The 15,842-nt window shown below is 44.3% G+C and overlaps 1 protein-coding gene across 1 annotated transcript; it reads left to right on the forward strand.

Annotated features, from left to right (window-relative positions):
* The first annotated feature begins 13,288 nt into the window (after positions 1-13,288).
* Positions 13,289-14,799, forward strand: LOC136513548 (transcription termination factor MTERF8, chloroplastic-like). The gene has a single exon (XM_066507528.1). The coding sequence runs from the start codon at positions 13,313-13,315 to the stop codon at positions 14,501-14,503; it is 1,191 nt and encodes a 396-aa protein (XP_066363625.1). The 5' UTR covers positions 13,289-13,312; the 3' UTR covers positions 14,504-14,799.
* The last annotated feature ends 1,043 nt before the right edge of the window (positions 14,800-15,842 follow it).

Genomic DNA, 15,842 nt, shown 5'->3' on the forward strand with positions numbered 1-15,842 from the left:
CAGGGTCTCATAGAGTAGACCGGAAGCTGGTCATGTGGTGATCAGACGCTGGGGTCCTGCGTCGGTCAGTGGCAGCAGAGAGCGCTAGGCGTCGGTCTTCGATCGAACGCTGGTGCTAAAAGTGACCGGATGCTGGCTAGGTGCGTCTGGTCAGGCTAACATATGGTGATGTAGGCGATGCAGAGAAGATGGAGAAGGACTGAACACTGATACTGCGTCCGATCGTGACTGACCGAACGCGTCCGGTCACGACTAGATGCTTACTAGAAATGATCGGGCGCTGGTATTGGTGCGTCCGGTCACTTTGAGCAGCTACGTCCGGTCATCACTTGATCATTGAGATCAAGTGACTGAGGTTGAACAGAGGCGACACATGGCGAGCATCCATTGACCGGACGCTGAGGTCCTGCGTCCGGTCGATATGACCGGCGCATCCGGTCAACCTAAAAAACACCTAGTGAAGGGGTAATGGCTAGTTTAGCCCATGGGGCTATAAATAGAAGGTGGTCTCAGCCATGGCTCACCCTGAGCACCTCGGGGGACTTTGTGTCCATGCTTGAGAGTGCTTGGGAGCCCTCTATCTCACATATGCTTGATAGTGATCATTCGATTGTGTGAGAGAGAGATTCTAGTGCGATTGCATTGTGAGGTTGCATTGAGTGGCACTAGGTGATTGAGTTGCAAGCTGGTGGTGCTTGTTACTCTTGGAGGTTGCCACCTCCTAGATGGCTTGGTGGTGGTCTCCGTCGAAGCCTGCCAGAAGTTTATGCGGTGCTCCGAGGAAGAGCTTTGTGAGGGGTATTGTGCTCGCCCCGCGGGAGCCATGAAGAGCAACTCTAGTAAAGCGTGCCATTGAGCTACCCTCACTTTCGGGTAAAGATGGCAACGGGCACAAAATATCCGTGTGCCCATGGATAGAAAACCCAATGGGCATGGATATGGGTTTAAGTTTGTGCCCACGGGCACGGGTATGGGTGTGATTCTAAACCCGATGGATATTTGCTCGTGGGCATGAAAAAATGATATCCGCACCCGCAAACCCGCTAGACCCGCGCCAATGACCATATAAGTCTATATACGGTTGTATGTCTTTATTCGTGTTAATTTGTGATGACTTGAGATACACTAATGTAGACTTTTGATGACTCTTGTATGGTCAATGTGCCATACTTTATCTAATGTTGAGATATAGACGTTTATTTTTTGATATATTATTTCTTACTTGCTATTAAGATATGGTTGGGTGCTTTGTTGCTTCATTTTTGCGGGTATACGGGTGTGCCCGCGGGCATGTGATATCCGCGGATAGCGGGCACGGGCATGGTTTTCTACCCGTGATGGTTAACGGGCACGGGCGCGGGCACGGATTTTTGCTCGCGGGTATGGATATCTAGGGCTAGTATCCGCGCGGATTTTACCCGTTGCCATCTTTACTTTCGGGGTAGGTTCTTGTGGCGCCCGATGTGCGGGCTTGTTGGGTGATGCCAATTAGCCGCCGAACCACCAAGTGAGCGGTCGACACAACGAAGACTAGCGTGTTGACAAGCATGTGAACCTTAGGAGAAAAATCGCTGTGTCAACTTTATTCTTCCCGTTGGTTTGCATCCTCGTTACACTAGCTTGTAATTACTTTCATATACATTGTGCTTGTGTAGTTGCTCTTGTAATTAGTTTGCTTGTATAGCTCACTAGTTGCCTTCTTGCTTGTGTAGCATAGAAGTAGCTTGCTTGCGTGACTAATTTGGTTTGTGTAACCTTGTTAGTCACTTAGCTTAGTTTATGTAGCTAAGTATTTGCGCTCTCTAATTTGGCTTTGTGTTTTTGCTTACTAGCATGTGTAGGACTCCCCGTTGGTTAAAGTACTAGTGGCATAGGTTTGTGTGACCTTTCTTCTAGAATTGATTAGGTGAGCTCTAGCTAGCCTGGCACCTTTGTTGCTTAATTAGGATCTTTATAAGGTGCTAGAGAACAAAGATAGAGGGGTGTAGTCTTGGCTAGACCGATAGTATTAATTCCGCATTTGTTTCAGCTAGCCGACGCGATTAATTTTAGAAAGGACTATTTACCCCCCTCTAGTCTGCCATCTTGACCCTACAAGTGGTATCAGAGCTAGGTCTCTCATTTGTGGTCTTCACCGACCCGAGAGGATGGCAGCTTATGGGCTAGATGTTGATTGTCCACACATTTTTATGGCACACACTTTACACGATGGAAAAATTGGATGATATACAATTTTAAGTTTATTTGCCCTCAAATGTGGTGGATGGTAGATGTAGGCTTTTCTCCTGTGTTGGATGAAGATAATCTAACTCAAGCACAAGAGAAATGCCTAGATCTTGACATCCAAGCTACTAACATCATGTATAGATCCTTGCATGATAACATCTTTGGAGAGATCATTGACATGAAGACCACCCATGAGATTTGGAGTTATCTCAATGAGAAGTATGGGATGGTCTCCGATGATGATGAGCCCAAGAAGGAGGCGCATGAGTGTGTTGAGCATGACCACAATTTGATGATTGTGGAAGATTACTCCACCTCATGGTCAAGTGATGATGATAATGATTATATCATAAGATCACTTGACAAGATTGATGATGATGCCACAAGTGATGCCAATGATGATGCTACTCCATGCACACTTGATGGTGATAATGATGGATCATGCTCGGGATATGAGAGTGATGTTTCTTCAAGCTCTCCAGCTACATCACATTGCTTCATGTCACAAGGTGACACTAAGGTATCTAATACAAATGTGATTGATCTTGATTCATATGAGGAGCTTCTAGATAGATATGGTTGCATGATCAAAGCTTTAGAAAAAGAGATGGCTAAAATCGAGAAATTGAAAATTGAAAACTCTTTTCTAAAGAACACATGTGAACAACAAAAGCATCTACTTTATGTTACTAATTGTTCACATGAGGAGCTAAAATTGGCTCATGAGGAACTTAGTGTTGCTCATGATAACTTGGTACAAGACCATGCTTTTCTCACTAAGGAGATTTCCAATGGAAAAACTAAAACTAGTGAGAGCTTATCACATGGGTCAATTGATCAATCACATATTGTTGCTAACCCTTGTGATGTAGGCAAGAAGCATGTATCCACCTCTTGTGATGATTTATTAGAAATGCCTTGTTCTTCATAAATAGATGCTTGTTCTACTTCTATGTCTTGTGAGATTAACCTTTTGAAGGTGAACAATGAGCTAAAAAATGAAGTGAAGAAATTGAGCAACAAGTTAGAGAGGTGCTATAACTCTCAAGTCACCTTTGAGCATATGTTGAAGACTCAAAGAAACTTTGGTGACAAGAGTGGTGTCAGCTTCAAGACTAGCAAAGTCAATCATCAAGAAAGCCATAATGACATAAGTGACATTGGCTTCAACAAGAGCAAGATCAAGAGCAAAAGATGAGGCAAGAGAAGATATGAAAGAGAGATGAAGAAGCAAGAACAAGAGAAGCTCTCTCATTTCATATGCTTCAAGTGCCATGAAGCGGGACACCTTGCAAATGGTTGCCCTAACATTGAGAAGCTCAAGAAGATAAAAAAGAAGAGAGGCTCAAGCATGTTAAGTGCTTCAAGTGCCACACTTGGGGTCACCTTACCTCAATGTGCCCAACCAAGCAATTGGTGAAGCAACTAGAAGAGCCTCAAACAAAGCCACAAGTTGAGCAAGAGAAGACACCGCAAGAGCAAATCAAGATCAACCAAGATAGTGGTGACTTGATGATAAAAAAGAAGAAAACACGAAGGGGTGGAACGGCAAGGCATCCAATGCAAACTTAAGATGCCAAGATGATGAGCAAGAATGAAGATGAGAAGAAAGATTATGCTCACATCAAGTGCTTCAAGTGTGGAAGTACATGACACTTTGCCTCTAAGTGTCCTACCAAGCTTGAGAAGAAGTCTCAAGAAATTCATGAGAGGCAAGGCAATGAGAAGCACCACATGAGCAAGGAAGAGAAGGCTCAATCAAAGAGAAAGTGCTACTCATGCCGAGAAAGGGGACACATGGCACATTCATGTCTCCTAGGTAACACCCCTAAGCCTATTTCAATTAATGATGATTTTATGCTTAGGAAGGGTGGTAATGGTACCTCTATGGTTGCTATTGCAAAACATCCCGCTATTTATACTAAGGCTATGCCTAAGTATGTTGCACCTAACTTGAGAGGACCCAAAATTGTTTGGATACCATCAAAAAGTGGATGATTGTTTGTAGGTACCATCGGCATTGGAGACTTGATTCAATTGATCTCATATTATTCATCATATGTTGAATCAAGTTATGAAGCTTAGTGCAGATCCAAACCCAATGCCAAGTGAAAATCGAGTGAAGTCCAAGTGTTATCAACATACAAGTGCTATAATTCAAGTTATTAGTGATTCATTGGATATATTTAATGACTTGCAAATAATTGAGTTGAAGCTTGCTAGTTGGACGATCATGAGCTAGCCAAGGTATATCTCTTATTGATCATTTCATTTGGGTGCATATGAATTGATTGAATTGGATAAATATGCAATGTTGCTTGCTGTGAGATGATTGAATGGATAATTGATTAGTAGTCAAGTTTGGATTGATTTGTGTTGGATAAGTTCATAAGATGACATTTAGTAAGTGGATTGAATGGATTTATGTCTTGTGAAAGTATTCAAACGAGTTAGTTTCAAGTTTGATTAATATTTGATGAAGTATAGCTCAAGTGATTGAAATATGTCCTATATTGAAAATCTGAGTGAACTGTGATCTTAGCCATGTTTGAGTGATCAAAACTTATTGGATTGGCATGAAAAATAGTGTACATGCTCTAGACTTATGGTATGAGATTATGTAGAAATTTCATGAAAATTGGATAAGAAATGCTTCGGTTTTAGAGTGGTTCTTGTCAACTATAGTGCAATAGTTTTCAGCATATAGCAGTGGTGAAAGAATTAAAATCTGGTAGCAATCTAGAAGTCAACTGAATCTCAAATTTTTACAGCTTCTATATAACTTAGTAATGCACACCTCCATCAAATGTCGTGGTATTTAGATTTGTACTTTGGGAAATATGCTTATTTCTTTAAAGGGTATAGAATCTGCCAGAAAAGTGACAAATGTTGGATTGATCTAGAGTCACTTTGATTGAAAGGTCCTCAAGTTGGAAACATGTTTACAAGTGATTGAGGTACCTAAGTTTGGTTTTGAGATGATCTAGAAGCATGACAAGCAAAAAGTAAACGGCCATTTAATTGTGGAGTGTATTTTGCACACTTTTGGTACTCAAGATGAAGATCATGATCAAACTCAAGTTGAAGATGAAGTTTAAGTTCTAGATATGATTGGAGATCACTTGGTAGAAAGAAAAGGACTTAAACAAGTAGAAAGAAAAGGACTTAAAGAAGGAATCAAGGTTACTCATCAAGTTAAGTCCATCACTTGGATCAATCAATCAAACTATTTCAAGTGAGTATCAATAATGGTTCTTTAGAAAGAGGTCACTTCTCCCTAGTGTAGGGGCTTGCCGCCTATGTGTAGGTAAACCAAATGTGGTACTTAGAAGGCTAACATGGAAGTGGTGATCTGAGGGACATTTGAGATGCTTAGTTGAAGCAATCAAAAGGGTTGATCAAGAAAAGCAAGCAACACCCAAAAGAGAGCTAGTCATGATATTTCAAGTGGTATTCCAAATAGTTCTCTCATGCAAGCAAAGATTAAAAGATGAAGCAAGCCAACCATAACAAGAAAGTGCACTTGATCATAAGTGGTATTCATTTCATATGGGTGAAGAGTGGAATTCAAAATGGTGTCTATTGGTCTTCGCCAAGCTTATAATTGGACTTCACATTGTTATTGGAGTAATAAATTAGAATCTATGTGACTATCCTCTACTCTAACATAGCAAAGGTATCATTGTAATGTGCATGATTTTTTCACCCCTTACTAGTTTGCAGTTAGTGCATATAGTACATGCTTCATAGGATCAAGCATAACAAATGAAATGTTTAAATTCATAGCCTACCATTATTGCTTGAATGATTACTTGATCTAGTGGTTAGTATATGAATTTGTTCATGAGCTAGTGAACCCAAGTACTTGATTTAATTTGGATTGCTAACAAGAGACAAGTACAACATTGGCAAGATAACCCTTGCAAGAGGTGTGAAGAAGCTTGTCATTGGTTCAAACCGGACTTGGAAGCTTAGGCAAATCAATTTAGTTCAAGTCAACATTAGAAGCTCATGATAATGATAAGAGTACAAGCACAAGACAACAATGCAAATGGATATCTAGTTTGTTTGTTACAAGTAGTATCTAGACTCAAGTATTTCATCAAGAATCTACAAGTGATATTTAGACCAACTCACAAGTGATATCCTATAAGGGGTACTCATGAAGATAGCAAATGTTTAAGAAATAGTTTTTACTGATAAATCCAACAAGTGGTTCCATACTAGAAGATTCTTTCAATTGGACACATCTACACATAGTATCAATCATGCAAGATGATGGTTCCATAAGTGATCCTCAACTTTAAGTGATCATCAAATGAAGAATGCATCCCTCACCTACAAGAGCTCAAGTATATCAAATGGATGACCCATGCTATCACATAGAGGGAGGTGTCCCACAAATTGATATCAAGATCAAAGATCCTATGTGTGGTATCTCAAGAAGCCCTACACAAGATACAAGTGGTACAAGTTACAAGTGTCATTCCAACAATCAAGTGATGTCCATTAAAAATGCAAGATTCAAGCCTCAACCATTTACCCCAAATGCAAACCTTTGCATCAATGAGAACCACACCTTTTATGGAAATTGATGACAAAGGGGGAGAGATTGTACAAACATATCAAAGTTTTGAGATTGAGATTGAACAAGGGGGAGAGATAAGCTTTGTGAAAGATTGAAAGCTCAAAGAAATAGAGGTTGGACATGGACATGGACAAAGACGGAGCAACATTGAAGAAAAGAGAAGGATCAAAATTTTTGGACAAGAGAAGCACACAAATAGGGGGAGCAAGCTCATGAACTTTGATTGGTTGCATTTGATATGTGCATAGTCATGTGCTTGCTTGCATTGCATAAGTTCTTAAATTCTATATGCATGCTTGTGTGATATATGCTAGTTGTAGAATTTGATTGATGAAATGTAAACTAGCATGCATAGGATGATAGCTAGACACTCGGTATGCTTTTCAAGTAATGCTAGTACCTTTCTTTTAATGTTGATGTCACAAGGTATCTAGTGCTTTTTATTTCCAAGTGTTATCTAGCTAACCATGGTGCTAAGGATGAACTTAAAGGTGCAACTCTAATTGGTATCACACTTCAAAGGTTTACTCTATACACCTTAGCATCATTTGGTAGTAATTACTCTTTCACAATTTCAATCTATGCATATGTGCGAGCTTCAAAACAAACACTCTAGCACATATATAGGGGAGCTAATACTACCATTTTGGGTTTGTGGTGCTTGTCCAAAATCATTTACACATGGTAAAATTGCTTGGGCAAGCAACATGAATTCAAAAGAGCTTAATTTCCATATCTTTGTAGAGTTGTCATCAATTACCAAAAAGGGAGAGATTGAAAGGTCCTTGTGTGGTTTTGGTAATTGAGTGACAACCCTAGGTGGACTAATTGTATTTATGTGAGATACATAGGTGATTAGTCCACAAGTACATATGTGTGAGCAATATATGCCGTGAAGGTGAAAATGGTTTGGAGATGTTGCAAAGCTCACACATGTGATGATGAAGGAGCTTATTGCACATGAGACATGACATTGAGTCATGTGATCAAGGTGGAGAGGGTCAAGACAAGAGTTGGCTTGATGGACCGGTTGCAAGCGTGAAGGGCAAGTCGAAGGCTTTGGAGCGATGGACCGCGTGGTGGTGAAGCTTGAGCAAGACTTGGCACCAATGGACGAAGGCAATGGTGAAAAGCAAGTGAAGTCAAGATCAATGAGCCAATATGATCATGTGATGATATGAAGTGGATCATATCATTGTTGATCATGTTGGTGCATGTGTTGCATCGACATTGGAGGAGATGGAATGGAATGCGCAAGGCAAAGGTATAACCTAGGGCATTTCATTTTACTGGTCATAGGTGTGTAGAGAAGTTTATGACCAGGTTTAGGATAGATGGCCGTACTATCAAGAGGGGTAAACTTGTTTGCATATCGGTCATCTAGTGCCACTTGAGTGATCTAACTTTACATCATCGCTAGTATCGAGTGGCGTGGCAAGTTGAGTGATTAATCCTTTAGAAAATGATTGTGAAAATACTAACACACATACACATGGTGGTGTACACTTGGTGGTGTTGGCACATTTGCAAAGGAGAAGAAGTTGGAGTTGATGTGGATCAACTGCGATGTAACGGAGGCGAGAGGGGTTCAGAACTCCACCGGCAGAGTGTCCGTCCGTGGAGTGCGGACAGTCCGATGGTGCCACCGATGCCCTATACAGAAAAGACAGGGTCTCATAGAGTGGACCGGACGCTGGTCATGTGGTGACCAGATGCTGGGGTCCTGCGTCCGGTCAGTGGCAGCAGAGAGTGCATAGGCGTCGGTCTTCGATCGGATGCTAGCGCTGAAAGTGATCCGACGCTGGCTAGGTGCGTCCGGTCAGGCTGACATACGGTGATGTAGGTGATGCAGAGAAGTTGGAGATGGACTGGACACTGATGCTGCGTCTGATTGTGACCGACAGGACGCGTCCGGTCGCGACTGGATACTTACTGGAAATGACCGGATGCTGGTGTTGGTGCGTCTAGTCACTTTGAGCAGCTGCGTTCGGTCATCACTTGACTATTGAGATTAAGCGACTGAGGTTGAACGGAGGTGACATGTGACGAGCATCCATTGACCGGACGCTGAGGTCCTTCGTCCGGTCGATATGACCGGCGCATCCGGTCAACCTGAAAGATGCCCAGTGAAGGGGTAACGGCTAGTTTAGCCCATGGGGCTATAAATAGAAGGTGGTCTCGACCATGGCTCATGCTGAGCACCTCGGGGGACTTTGTGTCCATGCTTGAGAGTGCTTGAGAGCCCTCCATCTCATATATGCTTGATAGTGATCATTCGATTGTGTGAGAGAGCGATTCTAGTGCGATTGCATCATGAGGTTGCATTAAGTGGCACTAGGTGATTGAGTTGCAATCCGGTGGTGCTTGTTACTCTTGGAGGTTGCCACCTCCTAGATGGTTTGGTGGTGGTCTCCGTCGAAGCCCGCAAGAAGTTTGTGCAGTGCTCCAAAGAAGAGATTTGTGAGGGGTATTGTGCTCGCCCTACGGGAGCCGCGAAGAGTAACTCTAGTAAAGCGTGTCATTGAGCTACCCTCACTTTTGGGGTAGGTTCTTGCGGTGCCCGACGTGCGGGCTTGGTGGGTGATGCCAATTAGCCTCCGAACCACCAAGTGAGCGGTCGACACAACGGGGACTAGCATGTTGGCAAGCACGTAAACCTTGGGAGAAAAATCACCGTGTCAACTTTATTCTTCCCGTTGGTTTGCATCCTTGTTACACTAGCTTGTAATTACTTTCATATACATTGTGCTTGTGTAGTTGCTCTTGTAATTAGTTTGCTTGTATACCTCAATAGTTATCTTCTTGCTTGTGTAGCATAGAAGTAGCTCCCTTGCGTGACTAATTTGGTTTGTGTAACCTTGTTAGTCACTTAGCTTAGTTTGTATAGCTAAGTATTTGTGCTCTCTAATTTGGCATTGGTTGCCTTGTTATTGAGCATTGCTAGTGAGCTTAGTTGGCTTTGTGTTTTTGCTTACTAACATGTGTAGGAGCTCCCCGTTGGTTAAAGTACTAGTGGCATAGGTTTGTGTGACCTTGCTTCTAAAATTGATTAGGTGAGCTCTAGCTAGCCCGGTACCTTTGTTGCTTAATTAGGATCTTTGCAAGGTGCTAGAGAACAAAGATAGAGGGGTGTAGTCTTGGCTAGAACGATAGTATTAATTCTGCACTTGTTTCGGTTAGCCGACATGATTAATTTTAGAAAGGACTATTCACCCCCCTTTAGTCTGCCATCTCGACCCTACACACACACACACCACCACGTGTACAACACCATGTGCTTGTGTGTTAGCTTTTCACAAACATTTTCCAAAGGATTAACACTCAATTCACCACGTCACTTGATCCTAGCAACGATGCAAAGTTAGATCACTTGAGTGGCACTAGATGACCGATATGCAAATAAGTTTGCCCCTCTTGATAGTACGACCATCTATCCTAAACCCGGTCATAAACTTCTCTACACATCTATGACCGGTGAAATAAAATACCCTATAGGTTATACCTTTGCCTTGCGCATTCCATTCCATCTCCTCCGATGTTGATGCAACACATGCACCAACCATATCACAAATGATATGATCTACTTCATATCATCACTTGACTTTGTTGGTTCATCGATCTTGACCTCACTTGTTTTACACCGTTGCCTTCGTCCATCGGCGCCAAGTCTTGCTCAAGCTTCACTGCCATACGGTCCATCGCTTCAAAGCCTCCAACTTGCTCTTCACTCTTGCAACTAGTTCATCAAGCCAAGTCTTGTCTTGATCTTCTCCACCTTAATAACATGACTCAATGTCATGTCTCATATGCAATGAGCTCCTTCATGACATGTGTGAGCCTTGCAACAAATCCAAGCCATCTTCACCGTCATGGCATGAGTTGCTCACACAAGTGTACCTGTGGACTAATCACATGTGTATCTCACATTTAAATATATTAGTTCACCTAGGTTGTCACCCAATTACCAAAACCAAACAAGAACCTTTCACCATGCCCCAACCAGTGCCGTCTACCGAAGCCCAGAGGTGGCCCCGCGGGGCCCGACTGCACTAGAGAAGGCCACACGCCCCGTCTACCGGCGCGCGCGCCACGTCCGCCATCATAGTCGCCCCGTCTGTCATTCCCGCCGCCCAGTCGAGCTGGAGCTCACCTACCGAAGCTTGGGAAGCCAGACCAGAGGTCGCCTATCAAAGCTCGCACAACCAGACCAGATCTCAGCTAGCCGAACCGAATCTCGTGTGTTGGAGCTCGCTCGCTGGATCTCTTCCAGCTGGACCGAAGCTCATCCAGTCGATGCTCACCCGTTGAAGCTCGCCTAGCCGGGCCGTTGCGAGATGCTCACGCTATCGTAGTGGGGCGCCCTCGTCCGCGCTTTTCTCTAGGGGCGAGCTCGCTCCCGATTCCTCCGAATATTCTAGGTATATTCTCTAGTGCGATGTCCCAGTTCCCCTTTGACTCCCAACTAAACAACTCAAAAGTTCGACCGATGGTTTCTGCGGCTGCCGACTAAAGCTGATTTATTGTGAGAGAAAAATATTGTTCCATGGCTAATAAGTTCAAGCGAACAGGTCAACCAAACAGACCCTAGCTTTGGCACTGAGCTGAGCTACGATTGGGCGGGGAAAGTTGTTTATGCGCGGGGCGAGCTGGGCCTGTGTGGCTTAGGTGTGCGCGAGATGAATTAGGCCCGGTCTTGTGTTCTCTACTGCCATGCTTATGGCACCTGTAACAGGTGACTCATAAGCTAGCTCTAAGCATTTTTTATATTTTAATAGAAAATAGAAGGGGGAGAAACGTTAACTCTTGATCAGGAGCTAGGCTCATATGATTATGTGTGAGTGTCACGTGGGGCTATCCATGTTGTGAGCTACATGCTAAAAGTTAGCGCTATTTAGAAGGTTAGTTTAGAGCTAGTAACTAGCTCATACCACGTCGCATGTGCCCTCAACCCGGGGGTGTTTAGATGTGGGGACTAAAGTTTAGTCCTTGTCTTATCGGACGTTTGAGTGCTAATTAGAAGGACTAAACATAAATTAATTATAAAACTAATTGCGGAGGCTAATTTGCGAGACAAATCTATTAAGCTTAATTAATCCATTATTAGCACATGTTTATCGTAGTACCACGTTGTCAAATCATGAACTAATTAGGCTTAATAAATTCGTCTCGTAAATTAGTCTTCATCTATGGAATTAATTTTTTAATTAGTGTATGTTTAATACTTCAAATTAGTGTCTAAACATCCGATGTGACATGGACTAAACTTCAGTAAAAACATCTCTAGCAATCCCCCAATTCCCATCCCTAACGAGAAAAACCTGTATTTTGAGAGATTTGAGAGCTCCAGCACATCCCCATTGTAGCCCCCAATGATAATTTTTTTCTTGGTCTCGCAAAATCCATCCTCCAACCCTCAAAGATGAGGGAAACCTTCCTCCCCCAATACCTGAGATTTTTTGGCGCGAGCTCCAACCATCGGCGCCAAGAAAGGAGAAAGGGACGATGATGACAAGATGGTGGCCGCGGGCGCCATGGCCGGAGGCGGGGAAGAAGACACCCGCCTGCTGTAGCTTCTCGTGCCTGACTGCGCTTGTGCCCGCGCCGCGCTTCCCCTCCACGTGGATGTCATCACTAGCCTCTCGACAGCAGTTGCTTCACCACCGCGGGTGCCATGGCGGGGGGCGGGGAAGAAGACACCTAGGGCGCGTTTGGTTTCTCCGGCCAACTTGCCTCGCCTCACCTATACAGAATCCAAGAGACTTGCCCAGTCGAGCAAGCCGGATCCGCTCTCCGCATCTGGCATTGCTTGCACAGACTCCCAAGCAACTAGCCGCTCAATCAAACATCTAGCGCTCTTGCTATTCCTCACCGAGTAAGGCTAGGCAAGATACGGCCAAGAATCCAAATGTGCCCCTGCCACGGCTCCTGACGCCTCCACTCCTGTCGTTTGGAGGAGCGGGATGGGAAGAGGAGTGATGGAGGAGTGGTCTGGAGGAGCGGGATGGGAAGAGAGTGGCGGAGGAGTGGAGGCTGCGGAGTCGCGGGACGAGTCATGGCGGCGGAGTCGTAGATACGGATCGGAGCGGAGAGGGAGAGAGAAAGAAGCGGGTGGAAAGGAAAAAATAATATTGAATAACAAATGGACCTCACACACTAGAGAAGATACCGGGGATAAGATTTTCTCGTTTTACGGGAGATGAGGTTGTTTGGATATGCATGTATTTATCTTAATTCACATGTGTTAAAGTTGATTGAAATTGAATTAAACTAAATTTTATTCTATTTCTCTCTAACACATAACATATAGATTAAATTGGATACACATGTATCCGAACAATGTCTAAAAGAGTATATAGCTCTTCTAATAGCTAATTTTGGTAATGAGATTTTATCGTACCGCTGGACATGCACTCGGAGTATCGAACACCCCTAAAAACACGAGTAGGGTCGCCTCCCCTGCTGCTGGATCCAGCATCCAACGGACTCCATCCATCCAACATGCTTGCGCACTTGTGCCGGCGGCGGCTCACCACGCCCCTCTCTCCAATCCTCGCCGCCGCCTCCGCGGCCGCCAGCGGCAAGAACCCCATCCACTCCAACCACGCGCGCGCCCTCCTCTCTCAAAGCTACTCGTCCGCAGTTGAGGCGGCGCCCGACCGCAAGCCCTGCCCCACCACGGTCTCCTACCTGGTTTCCTGCGGTGTCTCCCCCGCCGTCGCTGCCGCTCGCAAGATCCGCATCCGGGACACGGCCCGGGCCGACGCCGTTCGGGCCCTCCTGCACGAGTACGGCTTCTCCGACGCGGATGTCACCCGCACGGTGCGTATAGAGCCGCTGCTGCTCACATTCGATCCCGACCGCACCATTCGCCCCAAGCTCGACTTCTTCCTCTCGCTCGGGATCCAGCCCCGCTTGCTCGCCACCGAGCCCCACATCCTCGCGCGCAGCCTCGACAGACACATCATACCCTGCGTCAAGTTCCTCCGCACCATCCTTGGCTCCGATGACAACATCCGCATCGCCGTCTCCCGCGTGCCCCGCGCGCTCATGGCCGACCTCGACAGCGCCATGCGCCCCGCCGTCGAGGCGTTCCTCAGCCAGGGTCTCTCCAAGGAAGCCATCGCCAAGCTTTTCATGATCCACATGGGAATGATCAAGACATCGCCCAAGCGCATCCGCGAGGCCTTCCATGACCTCAAGGCGCTCGGCTTCCGCGTCACGGATACGGGCTTCCTCTACGCCTTCCGCGTGATTTGCAGCCTTAGGAGGGAGACGTGGACGCGCAAGGTGGCGCTTTTCCAGAGCCTCGGGGTGTCCGAGGCTGACCTGCTCAGAGCGTTCAAGACGCAGCCCACCATACTGCTCGTCGGAGAAGAGACCATGAAGAAGAAGTTCAAGTTTTTCCTGGACGTGCTAAAGGTTGAGATAGATGATGTGATGGCACAGCCACTGACTCTGGCATTGAGCTTGGAGAAGAATATCATGCCAAGGTGCGCCGTGCTGAGCATGCTGATGAGGGCGGGTAAGATTGAGCGGACACAGAAGTTGATTCCGCCACTGCTTTCCAATTCTAAGGTCTTCTCGCAGAGGTATGTGTTGAGGTATGCTAAGGAGGTGCCTGATGTTGTTAAGGCATTTGAGGGCAAGATTAAATTTCTAGGGTTTGGCCGTTTGGGGATCAGAAGTTAGGACTTCCGTGGCACTGAATGACTGAAGCCCAAAGCTCAGTCTTCTGAAATCATGCTTATGTGCTAGAGGTAAGGCTATATAGCAACATTTTTAAGATCAATGCACGTTTGCAATTGTAACCTTGTTCCATTCATACTCATAGTGAAATGTCCATTGTCATGATTTTGCATTTTTTTATGGTCCCTCCAGGAAAATGAACATTGTGACGTTCTCAGTTGTAGTTGATCTAGCATGTGTGACCTGACAATTCTTAAACCATGTTGTGATTCATATGCTTATATGACCTGGATGAAGTTCTTGTTCATTTTGAAACTCTGATTCTTTGAACTGCTCTGCTGAGAAGAAATCCTCATGTTACTGAAAGTTGTCTGATTTCATCTCTCCCTAAATCGTGTAATATGCACCCTATCGATCTTGTTTCGGTTAGTGATAGAACTATGCAAATGACGTGAGTCTTCCGGATATGTTATGGTATTTGAGTGTCGTCATAAATCTGAACGGATTACATATGGGAAATCATAATATTTGTAACTGGAGTCAAAATCTCAATCTTCTGAAATGAAAATTGTTAGGCTGCAACATCTATCATTTGCAGACAAATTTGTTGTGAGACAGAAATCCATTATTTTTTTGCCATAATTTCTGATGTGGTTTAATTTCAATGCATCTTCTTGAATTTTGTGGCCTCTGTGCATAAAAAAACATTAAAGACTTGTTTGGCTGTACTCGTATTCACCTCAATCCACGCGGGCTAGAGTGGGTTGTGGTGAAAATTAGTTAATTTTCCATCCTAATCCACCCAAATACACGTGGATTGAGGTAGATTCAAGTGCAATCAAACAAGGTCTAATATGGTGATGCTCTCTAACTCAGGCATTCAATCTAGCATCCATGACTCTGATTCATCTGGATCTGCGCATGCATCTTGCCAATTATTCCATAATGCCTTAACTTGTATACTGGTCGCTGGAATGGACTTATTAATAAGTTTGTGTTTGCCAATTATTCCATTATGCCTTAACCTGTATACTGGTCGCTGGAATTGACTTATCAATAAGTTTGTGTGTTGTGTGCTGTAATGGGACAACAATCATATACGTAGGGTTGATTTATCCAGGCAAATAGTGTCAAAGAAATCAACTCAATGTTATCTGTTTTATAACACCATATAGATCAAATTAGTATTTATTATGGTGTTAGCCCCGCAAATTCAAATGATACTTACAACGCAAATACATTGCGAACTTTCTGGAGCAGGTGGTGGCTTATCCAATTTTGCTTCTTTTATTTCAGTGCCGGCATGCTCAGTAACTCCTAGAGGTTACAATAGGCAGCGCGA

This window comes from Miscanthus floridulus, chromosome 16, assembly GCF_019320115.1.
Source record: "Miscanthus floridulus cultivar M001 chromosome 16, ASM1932011v1, whole genome shotgun sequence".
Lineage (NCBI taxonomy): Eukaryota > Viridiplantae > Streptophyta > Magnoliopsida > Poales > Poaceae > Miscanthus > Miscanthus floridulus.

What these genes read in the sequence shown, in the direction of transcription:
- LOC136513548 (XM_066507528.1), top strand. Translation starts at nt 13,313, where the DNA reads ATGCTTGCGCACTTGTGCCGGCGGCGGCTCACCACGCCCCTCTCTCCA.